The sequence below is a fragment of the Anguilla anguilla genome, chromosome 3 (genome assembly GCF_013347855.1).
Source record: "Anguilla anguilla isolate fAngAng1 chromosome 3, fAngAng1.pri, whole genome shotgun sequence".
Lineage (NCBI taxonomy): Eukaryota > Metazoa > Chordata > Actinopteri > Anguilliformes > Anguillidae > Anguilla > Anguilla anguilla.
The window spans coordinates 17,136,653-17,156,117 of NC_049203.1; the positions used below are offsets into that span (position 1 = coordinate 17,136,653).

Sequence of the window (19,465 nt, forward strand, 5' to 3'; positions counted from 1 at the left end):
TGATACTAACATCAACATGTATTAATATTAATTAGATAAGTTGAAGCTTAGAGATATTTTACTTCAGTTCATCTGCCCCTGTCATACAATGTAGTCAGTGTAAATTTTTGTTCACTCCTTGCATCATAAACTGAGCCTTTCATATAATTCTGTCTCTCCTCTTTCATACTACACCAAGCCTGTAGTGACTGAAATATTTTACATAAGCCTTCTCTGTCTTCTTGAGTCTCAATTCCAGGTTTACAGTGCCATGTATGTGTAATCTAGGCCAAGTATTTAATAGGTTTTGATGATTTCTGTGGCCAGTGGGTATTATATGATAGAGAGAATATTGAGCTGTTTCCAGATACCTGTTGTCTTACTGTGTTATATATTATGTGTAGCATAGAGAGGCTAGTTTGGAATCTGTTGCTTCACTTTAGTTTTCTGACATAAACTTGACATGGCACTGTATGTTTCTCTGGAGTAGAAGGGAAACATTCACTGAACATTTTTTTTTTTTACGATTGCACCTCCAAGGGCTACAATCCTTCTTTCAGGAGTTCACAGACTTGGATTTGCAAGAATATGATTGAAATGCCTCTTGTTTAAGCATCCAACCAGATACAACCAGAATTTTGTGAGGAGATAATGCATATTACACAGATCTATACCAACCTGGTGATGGCATAGCACCATAAGCATAATAAAGTACTCAAAATCTTTCTTGTCCTTCCTTCAACATAACGTATGCACATTGGGGAAGTGTGGCGATGTTTATGAGCTCATGATGTTTCTAGCACTAGGCCTCAGGATATCCTGGATGCTTCCATTTCAGACATGCAGTTTAGTGGTTGCGACATCATGCGCGGTAGTAGACCCAAATTCATCAATTTTATACAGGATAAGCAAAAACAGCCACAGCTGTGCGTAACAATGGGAAATTTTTGAGATTATACATGCTTTCGTTGTGACTTCCTTACTGTAGTCAAGCTACAAGAACAAACCCAAAACGTGACAAGATAATATTATCAGGCAAGCCTATTCTAAACATTCACTCTTGCACTCTGACTAACTTTAGCATTACCGGAATGATCATGCATTCTAACGTGTTCATTTGTTTGGCATTAATGGGTTTGAGTATTTTCTTTTAAAAAAGCTTATTTTACTGTATGTTCTCTTTTTTACTTAACACATTATCGTCTGTTGTACACTGATAGATAAAATACAGAAATCTGAGCTGAAACAAAACATTTGTAAATTTGTGTAACAATATCAAAATACTGCATTTTTTTCAAAAATAGTTTCTTAAACTGCGCTATGCATTTATGCATACTATTTCAGTCTTCAGGTTATATAAAAATTACCTTATTCTATTAAACGTTGATAATTAATAAGTAGATGGTGGGTGAGAGGAGAGAGTACTTTGTTGTAGTTTCAGGGATTTGACTCCTTTATGCACCAAGACTAATATTCTTGAGGGAATCTTTGAAATGTAGACGTTCCACTCACACAAGCCATCTTACAAAGCTAGTGGAATCCTTAATTTATCTGCTTTAATGGCTTGTGGGGACTTCCACCAAGGCCGAAGTATTCTATGTTCTTACGCACAGTGGAGCCATATGTTATTATTTTGGGAGATTAGGTGAAGCTGCAAAGTATGTTTGTTTACTGTTACATGGAGACTCAATACAAAAAGGAACAAAAACAAAAATGGAATAGAAGAGGGGTTAGATTTAACAGGGGATGAGGTGCATGACAAAATAATGTATTTTTCCTTCAGTCTGTAACTCAAAACAGTTTCAACCAAGCAAATGCAAGCTGCTGACACAGACAAGGATCAATTCACGCATGACTCACCCATGACAAAAAATATTAATGCAATTAGCAGAAATAGCTGAGTGAAGAGATGAATCTGTGTAACATGGGTGCACCTCTGGCTACTGCTTCCCAGAATTAGCTGGAAACAAAGTAACATGACTGACTTGCAGTATGTTAAAAAGAGATGAGATGTCTGGAAATGCAATACATTATGGATACATAAATTTCAGAAGGTGTTATTACAGTTTCTCTTACCCTGTTTACATTTTGAAAGCTGACAGCCAGTTATGCTTTCGATGGATGGGGACTGACAGGTGAAGCACTGAACTCGTTCAGCAGAGATTGCAAATGTGCAGTAGATCTTTAATAGCGTTTAAGTGACATTGATGGCCTTGTGGTCTTTCAGAGGCATGAACTATCAAATTATTTCTCACCTACCAAACAAAGATGAAATTTATGAAGCAGGTTGCCCTCTTTTTTTGTAATGAGTTGTATACAATTTCAATAACTTCGGTATCAAAGAAAAGAAAAACAAACAAAAAATATTTGAAAAGAGGAATACTGGCTTTAAGTGGCTGCTGAAAAGTTTGTGAAAACCTTGATGCAGAGCTTTCCGAACTGCAAGCTGGGACTTGTGCACACCACATGGTGTTCATATAAGTGTGTGTGTGCTCACCTGTTTGTCTGTGTGCATGCTTGTGTGTGTGTGCATGCACATGCACATACATGTGTGTGTGTGTGTGTGTGTACGCATGTGCATAGGTGTGTGTGTGTGTGCCTCGGCACTGTGCTCTGATACAATTTTCACATCCGCACCCCCAGCCACTGCAGAGCGGTACCAATGGAAGGAAACCTTGTTTAATATAAGCCCTTATGACTCCTTCCTTCACACTGAAAGCAGTGCATCAAGGACCCGGAATCTTCCACACAAAGCCCCTCTCTGGGCTTCTGCTTCTGCTGGTAGGTTTTAAAATCCTTCATTCTTTTCTAAAGCACGGAATGAAACAACTAGAAAGCATGCGTTCTCGTTGAGGTTTACTCTTCAAGCATGCGCTTTAAACAGACCTTAAGCATGTTCGTATGCAATGCAAATAGTGTACTATACGCAAGCGAGTGTGTGATTATGGGTATGCGTGTGTGTGTGTGTGTGTGTGTGTGTGTGCGTGTGTGTGCGTGTGCATGTGTGCATATGTGTGTGTTCGTGTGCGTGTTTGTGTAAACATTTAGTAAGCCCTTTACTCAATGCAATCAAATGTACGTTCAGCAAAAAGGACATGGGTCTATGACATTCTTCTATTTTTCCTTTATATTCTTTCAATCCACACTGCTGACCTACCCTGAGGGTACAGTTATAACAATCTTTTTGTTCTTCATTCACTGTGTAGCAGGTAGTGGGAAATGACTTTGTTATTATGAGTCACACAATGTATGTGTTGCTGGAACTAAAAAAAAAAAAAGAAAGAAAAATAAAAACATTCTCGGCCATTTGGGTAAGGTAAAATCGAGTTTAAATCATTAAATCAACCATTGTAATACATGGCCTTGTGACATTAATATACACAACAGACAAATGCAGTGGTTTCGGGACAGTAAACATAACTGGGGGGTCATGGAGCTGCTTCTGAGCTGGTGAGTTGCTGAATGGGACACAAACAGGATCCCCAGACTGATATTGATTGGCTAAACTGACCCATCTCTGAGTCACAGCATGGCATTGTTACTAAGTACTTCCTGTTTCAAGGCCCAGTTTTACAGCTGTGTGTATCGGTGTGTAACTGGCCTGGCTGGTGTGACAGGAAGTGATATGCAGTAGCAAGATCTCACATGCATGCACATGCTCTGTAACATAAAGAGACAGGAAGCTTACCGATACCCACTTTGAACATGATTATATAGGCTGACCAGATTTTTGTTCTGATATGTATATTAAATTTTTTTTTTAATTTTTATAAATAGAATCAATTTTTAGACAGATTTTTAGATTCATAGTTAGCCAGTTTTGGAAAAGTGTGATGCAATAAAAATGTTTAATCGCATTATAGGTTTATACACCCAGCTACATTTTTTGAGATAATTGCTACATTATTTATGATAGCTAGCTTTATAAAAATAAAAATAAAATAAGTGAAACTTTCAGTCGGTCAGCAGAATGGGTGCAACATTAATTTAAGAATTTTTCTTTTTAGATATGAAATTGTGTTGTTCTTAGGAATCCATTATTTAGCTTATAAATGACAAACAATGAAATTAGGATTTTGCTACGAATATGGCATTGTACATTTACCAACGCAAACTCTCAGAAATGCAGTTTACAGCAACTAACCTGGCAAAACTAAGCGTTTTTTCAAGTAAACAGGTACCATGTGTTTTGTAAAGTGTGTTATGACTGTTCAGTGACCACCCATGATTGAAATGATTCATTGGGACTCAGTCTACTTGAAATGTAAATATTTTCATCATCTTACATAGTATTAAACAACGGTCCTCATAATTTGCAGTCACCCAAAGACTGGATGATGTGTTAGAGACAGAAAAAACTGACGTGTATTAATAAGCTTGGATGGACTACTGCATCACCTGGTCAGCCTACTAATACTGTCATAAGTGAGGCTGCGCTGTGTGTGTGCTTTGGCGTGGGATGATTTCGCCAGTAACAACCTTCATTTGCCACATCATGGTAAAGTAGCATCTGTTTTTGTGTTTCTGTGTACCTTCATTTGCAAATTAAACAAAACATCAGAAAAGAAACAACAAGATGGACATGCACACACACACACACACACACAAGCTGACTCACTCACACACTTCCCTGTTAATTACCTAGCCATTTCCAAAAGCGACTTCCTTCATGCCCAATGACAAATCAACAAACCAAACAAGTGAGCACATACATAAAATCCTGTAGTTATCTAGTGCAAAACACAATTCAAACAGTTGAACACAACGTATAAAATGTTGTGAGAGAACTCAGCTCTGAAGTAGCCATTTGTATTCTACAAAGGCTGCGGTGTTTTCTTGTTCTTTTTTTAGTTTGTGTGTCCTTCGTTTCCAGTCATACACTCTGTTTTCCCCGTTCCCATTACCCAGAAGATCCTGCAGATGTTACCCACAAGACCTAGGCTGGGTGGCGCCTTCGGGGGAGCCCGTGCGCGGGGGGGAGGGAGGTGATTGACACGTTCCTCTGATCCCAGCAGAAGGGGGATGTTCCCCTCACTCCTCATTGGTGGAGCTCTCCTCCACTGCTGAGAATGACCCAATGGCGAGCCCTGTTGAGTTCTGTGCTGCGGTCAGTATGAGGACCAGGACCAGAACGCAGAGCTTGAGCCTGCTGTTACACAGTCTGGCCGCCGCGGATGTCGTGACCGACGTCCGGTGGTGACAAGAGGGGTGAGTCCTCTTAAAAGTCCCTTTGGATTGGCTGTCCGCTTTGAAGTCCCATCGGACATCACAGCACTCTGTTTCCGTGTTGGTCGACTGTTTCTGTAAAAGCCCTACGATATAAAAAAACAACACAAAAAGTTATTTGAATACAAGAAAAGTATGCAGTGATTACTGTCAAACAAAGTCGTAAAATACATAAATTATATATAACGTCTCATTATATTTATGAAACAAGAGTATGTCATAAGCAGTTAAGCAGCACATCCCACGTGTGTACTTCTTTAATTGGTTTGATTGAATACGCAGTTGGCTCTCTAATGGCTGATATACACAAGTATGACTGATTGAGTCCAGCGAAGCAGCCATGAAGGAGACATGTGATTTTCTCTGCATTAATCAGCATCAGCCCCTAGGATTATTCAGTGACACAGGGACTGATCCAGCCAGCCATGCAGTACAATGGTCAGGAAACTGGGCTTGTAACTCTAAGTTGTGGGTTCGATTTTGGGGAGGGGCACTGCTGTTGTACCCTAGAGCACGGTTATTAACCTGAATTGCTTCAGTAAAAATACCCAGCTGTATAAATTGACTGTTTAAAAAAGTTATCTGTATAGGTCTCTTTGGACAAGAGCATCTGTTAGATCCTGAAATGTAAATGAAATGTAATGCTGTGAAACAGATTCATGGTGTCTGCAGTGCTATTCCACAGCCGACCACTAGATGTCAGAATGAGCTAGGGCTGCAGTTAGGTTTCTCCTGGTGTGTTGACTTTGCGAATCCTGCATTCATTGCTCCTGTGTCCGCATGCATGCGTCGAAGCAGGGAAATCAATCTTGCCGCAATCTATGGCACGTTGTCTTTAGATGACAAGATTTTGAACAAACAACAATTTGTTGGTATTATTTATTCTTACATTCTCTTTCTTTCAGGAACAGCAGACACCGAACACAATGTTCAAGTGATGATAGTTTGTACTTAAATATATTTTTAATAGTTAAGAACAGGCTGCACTGCAGTAGAATGAACACTCCCGCCCCCCCCCCCACCCCCCGCCCCCCACCCGCTTCACAGTATACACATGTACATTCGAAAGCTGGACCCACCTGTACATATAAAACTGGGACTTCCTCCGTGAATGAGGTCGTCATTGTCCGGCAGTATAAACGGGCATCTCTGCTGGACCTCCAGGCAGTATTGCTTGCACGAGATCTTGTTGCTGCAATGCATCTGCGTCACCTGGAAGTACTGGGAGCACAGCCAAGGTTTGTATGCAACCTGCGGGAGACAAGATCGACAAGGTGAGAATTTGGATTCCGTTCACATCGATTACAGATCATCGCGCCGTCTGTCTTCGTCAGCCCTGCCCTCGAGCGCTTCGCCTGTTCGCAGAGATCGCCATGGTTACTGCCACCTGCGCCACTCAAGCACATTGTGTGCGCCAAACAGATAAAAAATAAAAAAAGGCCAGCACCAATACAAAGCAATAACAGATAAATGCTTATTCATCAAAACAACAAACTGCCGGATAAGCAATTCAATGTTAAAATGCAATTTGATCTTTCTTCCACTAGAGGGCACTATATAGCCTTGGTGTTCAACATACCACTGCAGCACAGGAAATGACTAGGCTTGGCTGGTTCGATTGTAAATTAATAAGCTACTCTTATTTCCTGTTTTTATTAAAAAGTCATGCCACTCTTAGCCTATTGTTTGGGGCCCCACGTTAAAGTTCTGCATCCCTCTTCATGAGTGATGATAGCCTTCATTTCGTATTGATCTTCAGTACTGTCACTGCGCGACAGAGCAAGGTCCTGAGCACAGCACCACACAGCTTAACTCAGTCGAGTTCAAACTTTTTGCAAACGCAGAAGCCATATAGTTAAATACAGAAGCCGGTCAGATACTTATGATTCTCTTATTTCCACTCATTCATGAATTAATTTAGAGATTTGATACCATATTTGATGAGGTGAAACAGAAATTAACCATAGATTATCAGTAAACCATTGAGACTAGTTTGACAGGAAGGCCTGCTCTTGTCAAATTTGCCCCATGTCTTCTGATCATCCTAGTAAAGGCCACAGTGCTTAAGATCATCAGTCACTCTCCTCTCCTTGTTTCTAGTGGTGAACCAAATTCTGCAAGAGCAATCCTGAGCTCACATCCTCCTTGTCACATGACCCCTACTGACCAGTTAGATACTCACCATGCCAAACCTGTGATATTCTGTGCAACTGACAGGATGTATGCATTGAAATGAACAACGTTATGCAGTCGCACAGCTTATGCCGTAAAAATGCCCAGCCATATTCTTGCTTTGCACTTATTTGGGTATCCTTTGATATGGAATAGGGGCTCTTTCATAAGTAAGGGGTAACACATAGCAAGCCAATCTTTTTTTTTTTTCAAAATAAGCCCCTATATGCAACCCGAAAGTAGTTCATACATTATCATTGTCAAATTAAATTAAATAACTTTTATTTTAATAAAGCGACATTATCCCTTATGTAATTTTTCAATTGATTGAATCCAGGCCTATCGTATTATTATCCATTGGTTTAATTAATTTTTACACCTTCGTGTTCCGTCCACATACTCTGAGAAATGAATCGGTCGCCATCCAGACATACAGCTACAGGCCATGTTCAGCGAGAGCGTTAATGACTTGGGTGACTGGTCTATCTTTCACATCACAAAGACGTTACTTATTTGCACCACATGCCAAATTGCATTTCTTACCTTGCATAAATCATATTTGCATTTATATTTAAACAGACAAAAGGGGAAGGGGACACCCCTCTCCTTCCGGATGTTTTTTTATGAGCAGGAAGGAGTCTTGGGTCCCAGTGCCGGCTTTTAGAGATTGGCCGGGCTAGATGCACAGATATCACATGTCAGTGAATCTAACACATCATTCGTTACAATATAATTACAAGCAGGCAGAATAATGTTGACAGTCTGAGGCATTCGCCAAGCCAGTGCGGTGACTGAATGCGAAGTGTGTAATCGTAGATCATGTCATTTTCCTCGAGATCTGAAATATTTATGCAGCATCAAGAAAACTCAGAGCCTTTAGCTGGGAATCGGTTTGCAGATTTCCTTTATGAAGCTGTTATTTGTTGTGGAATCAAACACCTGACAGCCTGCCTGGTGGCTGTAGGGCACCGGGCCTGTTGCCAGTCGGTTGTATTTGTGTGCTCCAGGCAGTCCCTGTAGCCTTTATTCAGCTACTACCTGAACTACTTCATCAGACAAGCTGCCCTTTAGATTGATAATAGGTAAAACAAGACCAGGTCAAAACCTAGTATACGGCTGGACTGAACCGGCTGACCAATGGGGTAACTTCATCAGTCAGTCACTCAGTCACAGACATGCGTGGTGTAACTTCATCACTCACTCAGTTACTCAGTCACAGACATTCGCGTTTATAGGGCTGGTCCCACTGTTGCAGTCCAGCCAAAAAAAAACAAATAGACCATCAGCACAGAGAAATTGTCAGTGTCCGAAAGTTCAGTGGGGACAAAAATATTCTCTTGCAGAGTTAAACGCATAATGAGTTAGTGCCAGTATTCGACAAATAAATAAATAAATAAATATGACATTGTATATTGATACACAATTAAGAAATGTTGGAAAACAGGCTTATTGTTTCTTTGTATGGAGCTGAGATTTAGCCTCTGGTCTGGTCACTATTTTATTAGTGATGTGCCATTGTATGTTTGTTACAGGGGTTCACTTTAAGGAGGAGGTAAAATAAGCAAAACTGGGGATCTATGGCAACAGGATGACATAAACATGCGGAGAATGCTTTGGTCTGGCTTCAAATAAGCAGTCAAAATCTCCCAAAAAAAAAAAAAAAAAAAAAACTAAATTACATCTGTTCCTTGCATAGCTCCTGCCAAAGTCATCACAAAATAGACATAGATTTGGGTGTATGTGTGTGAATGTGTGTGTGCGTGTGCATGCATGTGTGTGTGTGTGTGGACGCACATATATGTGCGTGCGTTTATGCATGCTTATGCTTGTATGTCTGTGCAGGCAATGTTTCACAGGGATATTACCACACCATCACTGTGGCATTTAATTTGGCACATTGTGACATTAATCCAAAAGCCATTTGCTCCCGCACAGTGCAATAGAATCTTGGCTGACGACACAGGACAAAGATAATTCCTCCAGATCTATACAGATTGGCCCTCTGTTTTTCGAAGCAAATTGTGCTGAAAACACAAGCCATCAATCTGTGAATGTCAAGACTTTTTTTTTCTTCTTTAACCTGATTCTAATCTGTACTGCCATCAATATTTCAATCTCCATTAAAACAAAGTTATGTTTCCTCTTGTTACATTTTGTAAATTAATCTTCTAAGCAAAAGGATTTGCATATTTGTAGGCCTGAGGACTGCTTAGACCAAATAGGCAAGACAACAATGGCACAAAGGCATGGAGAACACGTGAAGGACGGTAATAAACATCAACTGTCTGCTTGCAAGACAATCTATCGCAGATACTCGTCAAGACAACACAATGACTGTTTCCATCATGTCACTTCCTGTTTCTGTATTATCAGGGCTTCATCGGCACATGGACAGTAGTTTAGAGGTTACCATGGCAGTTACCGCTGTTGCGTTCGTTGATAAATAAACCCGGCCTTCACTCCTGTCAGTGCGGAACGAGGGCGAACCTGCCTACCGCCACAGCCGCGATCACCGCCTGACACGGTCACCGTGGAAATGACGCTGGCGCAGTTTTGTGCGGTTGCTAAGGCAGATTTGCCTACATGTATACATTACTGTACATCTTCTGTGGCTTACGTGTTTATATTGTGTTTAATACACAAGCATCGCCATGGTGACTTCCATTCACTTCACTTCCGAATTTGAGTGTGCCATCCACCTTTGGAGCGCCCCTGGAGGCCTAGAACCAATCCCCACCTGGACAAACAGGAGGACAAATCCTGTGCAATTTATACTTGGAATAATGCAGTTGATACATGACTCTTCAAATTGTATACGCTGGTGTCTACTCTTAATGGAGCAGGTATTCATTTTGGACAGACTCTTTCCCCATACATCCCTGGATATTTCTATATCCAATTGCATCGCCCCATGCTGCCTTGAGCTGTTCATTTTGCCCCAGTGTGGTCACAAAATGTAGATACAAACATGGAGTCAAAGTGCTTGGTGTGAGTCAGGAGGGAGCATAATAAAGTCATAAAAAGGTTGTTGCCATAGAAGGGTTTCATAAATTATGAAATGAGCATTCAACATAATGTCTAAAGTGTAGGTAACACCTAATCTACCTTACCTACAGATGCACCCTTATTTGCCCTTGTTATGGAAATTGCCATGCTGTGTATATTTATGAATGATAATTACATGTTATTCGCTCTGCGATGTTCTTTTTACCCCACTAGTACATTCTCTGTTTGCATTTCTATAAAATGCTGTTTTGCCAATAAATGCAAATGTACAAACAAATAAATAAGTAATCAAAATAATGAAATAAAGGCATCATATTTTTGTAAATGTCAGTAAGGCTGACAGCTGGCAGCTGCAGTTTGCAGCTGTAATGGACATGATGGCTCGGATGAGCTGTAGTTTGTCCTACTTACAGCTCTGCTCTCTGAGGGAGGAACAGAGATCACTCTCTGCCATCATGGTATGATAAATTACCCCAGACCATTTTAGAGGGGGAGAAAAAGAGAAAGAGAGAGAGAGAAGAGGAGAGAGAGAGAGAGAGAGAGAGAGAGAGACTGAGAGAGAGAGAGCGAGCTGCTATGAGGCATCAGCACTTTCGACTGCACACCCTTGGATTTGGATTTCAGCAGTCAGGTTATGAAGGCCGAGGTCCAATCCCCAGAAGATTGCGTCAAAGTGAGGCACGTATACTGTTATAACTTTGCTGGTCAAAAATGTCACCCTGGTACAAATGCTGAAACGCACAAATCCAGGACATGTGGATACATATACCTTTCTTCAGGCTTTCTGAGTTTGGCACACCAGAAATTGTAGATGCCTAACTGACTGGATGGTGGTCACAGTGTCGACAAGGTCACCAGCCTCTGTTCAAAGTTAAAGAGCTGACAAGCATATAATATAGAAACTGGTCGGTGTTTACTCTCACTTGCAATTGCTTAAAGGTCAAAACTGCCAGAATTCGTCTTTCTATCTCTTATTAATTTCATTATTGTTCACTTGTTCCTTCTTTGAATGTATCACTTCCTGTTTTTTATGTGTCCTTCCTGTTTGTAATATCTCCAGTGTTATCCAGCCTCACTTTGTGGATTGCCTAATGTTATGAAATTAATGAAATGCAATTAAGCGAATATGTCCGCAACAGATAGCTTTTCAGCTGCCTGCAGTGCCATGCAGGTGATGTGTGTATGGAGTTTTATCTCCTTAAAGCACTGACTCAGCTGTCTCAATCGCTCCTTGTTCAGAAAAAAAAAAAAAACCTCACTCAGTCAGAGCCAGTATTGACACCGCATTTTCCCTGCCTCCAAAGTGTGGTATTATCTCCAGCACTCTGTTTACGAGCCAGGGCCACATGCCAGAGGATCTGCAGTCCCTGCCCTGGATTTAAGGACAAAGGCAGCGGGCGATGCATTCATTGTCTAACCCGGAGATGTGTTCCACGAATACACAAGCGACGTTACTGAAGATAAGATTTCAAGGTTTTTCAGAGAACGGCGGAATTCTCAGCAGCCCACCCCACCGACCCGCCAAGTGGCGAGAAAATAAATTTTGTCTGAAATAAAAAAGGTGTGTGTGTGTTTGAAAGGGAGGTGATGACACAGGTCAAAGCCTGTACAGCTTTGACACTCTTACACTCACTTAAAACACAGTTTTTGTCTGGAGTGCTGTCTAAGCAAACCAAACAAATCTTCAGTCGACAAGCTCAAAATCCCTGTCTGCCGGAAGGTGAGTTGAATTACAGATTCCACTATTTACCTGGGCCGAACATCCGCAGTACTCTTTTTTTTCCCCACAAAGAGCGTATAAATCGGAAAGGGTCAGAAGGCGGAAGCTGTCAACTGTCCTTGGGCGCTGTCGAGTAAACGAGCCCCCAAGCTCCCAGCATGCCTTTTGAATATCGATTGCAACTCCCTCGGGGATTCTGCGGGAAGTTTGTCGCTACGGGCGAGCCAAGGTCAAGGGTTGTGCGGCAATATAAAAAAAACTGCTCACGCGACAATAAATTCAATAAACTAGCAATCGAGAAAGGATGAATACATGAGCAGGAGGACTGCACACTGAGGGTTGATAGGAAGACACAAAAGGGATCACGGTGACCAACGGCCAGCATGTACAGCTACGGAAACACAGTTGTAGCAAAGAACATGCCGGAAAAAAGCTGAAACACAGAAAAAGTAATGCATTGAACAGGAACCAAAATCTATAATGGCGCAAGATATTGTACGTGACTACATGTGATGTGATCCATGTTATGTATTACAAAGAGGATTCATGAAGCGTACAATCCAATATTGCTGACAGTGAAAACATGATGCCAGGGTTCGAGAGGTGTACATTCAAACTGCAGAGAAATTGGTTGGAATTGTGTCAAGGTGACCCTAAACACACACAGCCCACCAGTCTTGCAAATACATTATCAGGAACATCAGGCATCTTCTTGCCTTCTCCATTATTGATCCTTCAAATCTCACAAGACAAATATTATTTGGAAACATTTCAGTTTTAATGAGTTCACATTTAAAAACATACAGAAATGTTGTTTAATGTATTCAGCAATTCTCAAACAGTAAACACGTTATTACATTAAGATTTAAGAGGATTCCAAATTAGTGGAAATGTCAACAAGACGTTTAGACCTTATAAGTCTGGATAAAAATTAATCATCTAGAGTATATCCTATGTGGTAGCTTAAAAATATTTAATATTTAAAATTGTACTTAAATATCTCTCGTTTCAACAGTGAAATGCTTCCATAATGTTCTTGCAAAACAGGCAGTATATTGCCTTTAGAAATCTGCATCCATGAGAGCTCAAATGTGTCTTCCAAAACGAGCAAGTAAGCAGCCATTTAGAATCAGGCAGGACGTCTCTCCCTTATGAACACTCGTCAGGGTCCATCTGAGAGTGTATCAGTCCTGATAGGGTGCCAGGGCCTTGTGAGTTCCACAGTGGGTGGAGCTATCGAATTGAACAATAGCAGGTGCTAACAAGTCAATCGCAGACATGCACTAACCAAATAAAATGGGTCTGCAGGAAAAAAGTTACTATGGCTCTAGCTAGCATGTCACATGACCGCTTCATGCATTTTGGGGTTCAAGAAACCTTTCTTACCTACTGCTGTCAGGCTTTTGACATTAATGTGATTCCTCATAACTGGTCCTCATAACTGGTCAGAACAGTGATAAGAGCCATGGCGAAGTACATATGCATGCACACACATACACATGCACACCCACACACAACACACACACTCACAAGGACACACACACATACACACGGTCACATAGACACATACATACACACAGACACAAATGCACACACTCCCACACAAACAAAAATGTGCATTCAAAAAGAGACAGAAATAACCTGAAGACAACTTGTTAAAGTGCACTTCTGTAAATTTTCGCAACTGACAGAAATATCCCATGGTCCAAAAGAAAGAGTCCGACAGAATCGTAATCACACTCATCTGCATGATCTACTGTTAGATAATGTTACATAAAGATTTCGCACACAAGGTAGCTTGAAATTATTTAAAAGGTCAGGGATGTTTGCTACAGTTATAAATGCTTAGCAAAACATTATTGACTTATTGTAAAGGAATTATATAGCACTTACTTTACTTACTGCAGTCAAGGCCAAAATGTCAAAGGTGCTGGCAAATTAGAGTGTGTCCAACTCAATTTTGGTAATTTCCCAACACCAGACATTAGTGCAACTACAGCAAAGTTGTAAATGAGGCTGGTTTGAAAAGAAGAAAGTAAGTCTGGGTGTGCTGGAGGTTTGATTTCATTCTGTCCAATCAGATTTCCCCCTTTCTTTCACTTTAAAAACTGCATGTTAGTCCCACAGACACCTGCTAATTTTGTCAAGGCTGAAGAGTAAGTGTGATGAGAGGCTTCATTACAAACATCACTATGAACCATTACTCATGATATCAAAAGAAAGGTGACACTGAAGAGTTTTAATTTTCTAAAAAATATTTTCCCCCTCCAACAAAATACAATTCAAAGTATATGCCAGTGCTAAAAATTACAATAAATGGTTCCCATGAACAATGATGCTGGGTGAATATTCCCAGACTGAGACACTGTCCAGTGCCTTTTCATCGCTCTGCCACCACTAGTGTTTCAACTTGGCAGACAACACACTTGTGAACCAGAGGACAGGAAAGGAGACAGGAAGGAAGTGCATCTAGCTTGAATTTACAATAGCTTGGATTCTTTGACGTCAATTTTTCTTGAATACCACTATATGAACACAGGTTCAACAGTTCACGTAGGCACTTGATGAGATGAATGTACACTCAGTAGGAAAACAGTTATGCCGACAAAAAGTCCCTTCTCTCTTGTGTACTCTGTAACCTCCGATCACCACATGTGACTCTGCCTCTCTCTGTATGAACGTCCTGTAATGTGTCCTCTATAAGGTCAATCTCACATCCAAGGCACATGGCCATGTAGTGTAGGACACAGCATGGCACAATGAATGTACTGACCTTCTGACGGCTGTACTGTAATGTAACACCAGACCCATTCAAACAGCAGAAACACATTTTTAACATTCCTTAGTTTGCACAATCGTTTACCTAGCTATGCCAAATGCAAGATTAAAAGCAGGTTACCCATGTGTTCTGGGCTAAATGTATGGAGTAAGTAGCCACAATTTTAACAAACGGGTTTCTTTAACAAACTATTTGATGGACGTAGCACCAGTCTCGCATCCTTGTGTTTCTCAGTCAAGTAGCTTATACTAACTCCACAAAGATGCAATGCCTAAATAGCTGCTATTGGACTGCATAACTGAACACAGATTGCATTTCAAAGAATCAAATTGAAATAAACAAAAAAGTTCTTGCATCTAGGTAATATGCTCATGCATTCATATCTGTGATGCATTCACAATGCCACCAAAATAGCACAATGCGTTACCGTTTCCATTAAAACTTGGTCTGAGCTGATTTAAACACAAATACATTATTCAACACCAAACTTGCACAGCACCAAATAATTCTAGTGACACACCTCCTATTGTGATTCAAGCGATTGTGTGCAACTTTCACACAGGCGCATTGTCACCAAAATAGGGCCTTTAATCTTGCTCCAGGTTGTGCTCACCCTGGCTATCATGGGTTGCTCCGCACTGCTATAAATTTGAAAGCATCTATTAACGTCAGACTTAAGTCAACATTGCAGAAATGTATTTCTTTGTTTTTTGATTAAGTATATTTAGTTATCGATTCTTTAGTGTAAAGTAATAATGGTACTACACCATTTTATAGAGTCTAAAATATAAATTAAACAACACTCAATATTCTACATTTTAACTGATTTTTACCACACTTTTGTTTTTACACTGATTTTATGGCACACAAGAGATACACGCACACACACACACCTACACACACACGCGCACACACACACACACACACACAGAATGTACACTGGCCAATGATATGTCATACAAAGTGTATTTGCTAGAATATTACAATCAGTGTCAATAAGATGCTTGATTTTAATTTAAAACCAATTTGACGATTTGTATTAATTTTCCAGATTGATCCAATGATTAGTTCAACCCTACATCCAAACCTGGACATTTTCCAAGCATTCTTAGAAATATTTTATTGTACTTCTGAGAGAATACAATCCTGAGTTTAACCAAGCAAGAGGCATTTTTCCCCCTAGGCTGGTTTAACTTTAAGGTCACATTCCAAATAATCTAAATCAATTTATTATAAAAGATTTTGACTGAACAAAAATGTAGAGTCTGCAGTCGTATTTGAAAGTGCACAAATCTTTCCTCCGAAAATGTCAGAAGTGTGCGGTGTGACTCACGCTGAGGGCACCAGCAGACAGGTACAAAGGGAACTCTGAAGTGAGACACCCACCATGGGCAACAATTAATTTTGTTCTCTTGATGACTGCATGCTGCTCTCAAGCATTATGTTACCGGATCAATGTTTCTGTGAGTGTATCCAGAGTGAGGAAAATGAGAGGATGGACAGAACACCAGACACACTCTCTCTCTCTCTCTCTCTCTCTCTCTCTCTCTCTCTCTCTCTCTCTCTCTCTCTCTCTTCCCCTCTGGTTCTAAAAAATTCTTATAGGCATAACATATTTAAATATATTTGCAAAGCCAAATATAAATAATGTGTTTTGTTTGTGAATGCACCCAATCAATATCTTGCAATCGTAGATATCCTCCTGAGACTCGGCAGAATAAAAGTAGGAGTGTTTATTTATTTTGACATAATACAAGTGTTTTGGCTGACAAAGACATGTTGCATTGGAATGACCCTTGTACTGTAGGTTTCAGTCATCATTGTAAATGCATTTTGATCTTCATTGGCCTGCCTGGTAAAATAAAGGTTAAATAAATAATAAATAATATAGCTCTTGATATAAAAACCCTACAGAAGACAAAAAATAATTGCTGGGTCTTAGGAGGATATTGCTTCCTCTTTCCCAGCTCAGGAAAGAGTCCAATCTGCTGTCAGCTGGCTGAACTCCAGAGTCGCAGCACATGGAAGAAGCAGCCCACCGTATCACACAGAACATCTGAAAGGCAAACAGCATGCAGACAAAGGCCTCGGGCTGCAAACACAACGAAGGAAAATCTCTAAACTACCCTGGTAACAAGCAATAACATTCCTACCAAACCGCAATGTTTGTTCACTGTTTTCATTCGCTAATATCATTAGCTACTAAGAAAATAAAACTGCGGCTAATGTTTGTGTTTGCTGAATGAAATAATGAATTGTGTTTTGTTAGCCATGCGCTAGACGCAGTTGCCAAACTGAGAGGGTTAGCAGCTCCTGTGCTGAGCAGGAAGGAGTGTAGCTGTAACTCTGCGAGGTACAGCGCTGGCGCAGGAGCGCAAGCCTTCTCTCACTGCAGTCTCCACTGCAGCAAGCCGATGACAAACGGTCCCAGCGCACACGCCGTGGGGCTCTTTGGCGCAAGGTTGCCTAGCGTACGTACCCCCGCGCTCACTCAGTCGCACTAAGCCACTCCCCTCTCGTCCCTTTCACTTCATTGGTTCACCATAAAAGCAGAGTGGACGCGAATTAGCCACGAGTAAGTTTGCAGGAAAGGGCTCCACTCAAAATGACCTTGCCTGCCCCCCTCCCCCCATTTATTTTTTTTTTTTTTGTGGATGCTGTGTACTGCGTGCTACCATAGGCACAGAGCTGCTATCAAGGTGCAGTGGCTATTAGAGCAAAACAAGACCTGTTCTGCAAACCTACAGTTCCCGTAGTACACAAACACATACCGCACGCACAAAAGTGTTGCACTACATCATTCACACGCTTCTCCAAGGAGACTTTCAAAGTTTTTTTCTTTATTTTCTGCAACATTTCTGTGAGCGATGACATCCCTCTGAGCGATGAACAGAGCCACGTAATTCACACAAGATACGTGACTTCCATCAGGGCCCTAATGTAGATCAAGCTTGCAAGTGTAGTTCCTCCCTGCGAATTTCATTTTGAGCTAGCAGCAAGTATTCACAATGTCTTACAGTAGTGTTCAGGTTTAATAAAACGTCATTAACTGTACATTTTTACATGAATGATTCAGACCTAATTGCAGTGCTTCCGAAGATCATTAAAGAAGCTCAGCCAACAATAATTATCTGAGAGTATACCACATTATTATTTAGTGCAGTGAATGAGCAATTGGTAATGCACATGTGGGGCCAGACTTTACTCTGCAAAAAATGCTGAATCTAGGCATAACAGTAGACATCCGAACACCTTACGACATGCAACTTAACTATCCTTAACTATGAATAACGTTTGGATATAATTTCACAGTATTTTTCCTTTTACTTCAGTGACTGCTAAACCAATGAATTCCTACATAGACTGAATTCTGTCTGTAATCACACCCAATTCTTTGTATCACTTCAAAACCAAGCACTAATGAAATGCTAATCATACCTGTATGAACTGCAGTTCTTGCCATTGAGTGCATTCAACATTTCATGCAAACGCTAAGATTAGCAGCAAGTTAAATAACTCCAAGATTCATTAATTGACATCATGCACTGAGTTAAATGGCCTTGCAGATTACAGGACTTTGAGTCTGACCACGCCACAAACAGATATTTCTGTATACACCATGAAACCTGACACATTCCAAATTTGACTACTAGAGGGCTAAATCAGTACTGCACAATAAGAGAGATTCCAGGGTGGCCCACTCACCTACTGTAAGACTTGATCCATTCCATATAGTATAATCTATTCACCTCAAGTACAGCATGGTCTATTCACCTACAGCAGTGCATGGTCTATCCACCTACAGCACAGCATGGTCTATTCACCTACAATACAGCACAATCTATTCACCTAGAGTACATAATGGTCAATTTGTCCACAGTACAGCATGGTCTATTTACCTACAGTAGTGAATGGTCTATTCACCTACTGTACAGAGTGGTCTATTCACCTATAGTACAGCATGATCTATCCAACTACAGTACAGCATGGTCTATTCACCTACTGTAGTGTATGGTCTATTCATGTTTAGGACACTGTGGTCTATTCACTTACAACCCTGTAGCAGTGGCCTATACATAAGGCAGAATTGGTCCTCAGAGCCATGGAGTCCAAAATTAAGACACCAAGGTCATTTTCAGTGAATTCCAGAATTTTGTTCATGACAAAATGACAATAGTCTTATTATGTAATTATATTGTGTATCATGGAGTGTATTGTTACAAGGGGGGCGTGCCCTGCTCTCAATCAAATTAAAATTCAAAGGTATTGGCCATTGGATCTTCAGCAGTATCAAAGAAGAACTCTTGCAAGTACACTTAGACTTGCTCTTATGGCATTTTAATAGATGTTTAGACAGATAGTCAGAAGGAATCAAATCACGCTCTGAAAGGTGGCTCATCTGAAAGGCACTGAGGTATGGATTAAGAGCCTGCTTAATTAATTAAGAGCTAATTAAAAGGAGATTTCACAGCACATTTGAGCCAAGGGTTCCAATATGGCAGGTCCTATCTACCATACTGCTGTGAGATATTTCAACAATTTTTTTTCAGAGCTCTGTAATACTAAAAATAGAAGTATCAAAA

General features: G+C 40.5%; 1 protein-coding gene across 1 annotated transcript in view; it reads right to left on the reverse strand.

The window, feature by feature from the left end:
• Positions 1-448: 448 nt before the first annotated feature.
• Positions 449-19,465, reverse strand: part of LOC118222401 (transmembrane protein FAM155A-like) — a 94,736-nt gene continuing 75,719 nt past the window's right edge. Inside the window, exons 2-3 of the mRNA XM_035407982.1 lie at positions 6,285-6,456; positions 449-5,291 (exon numbers count right to left, since the gene is read on the reverse strand). Coding sequence (XP_035263873.1) covers positions 5,011-5,291; positions 6,285-6,456 — 453 coding nt within the window. The 3' untranslated portion in view covers positions 449-5,010. The remainder of the gene's footprint in view (positions 5,292-6,284; positions 6,457-19,465) is intronic.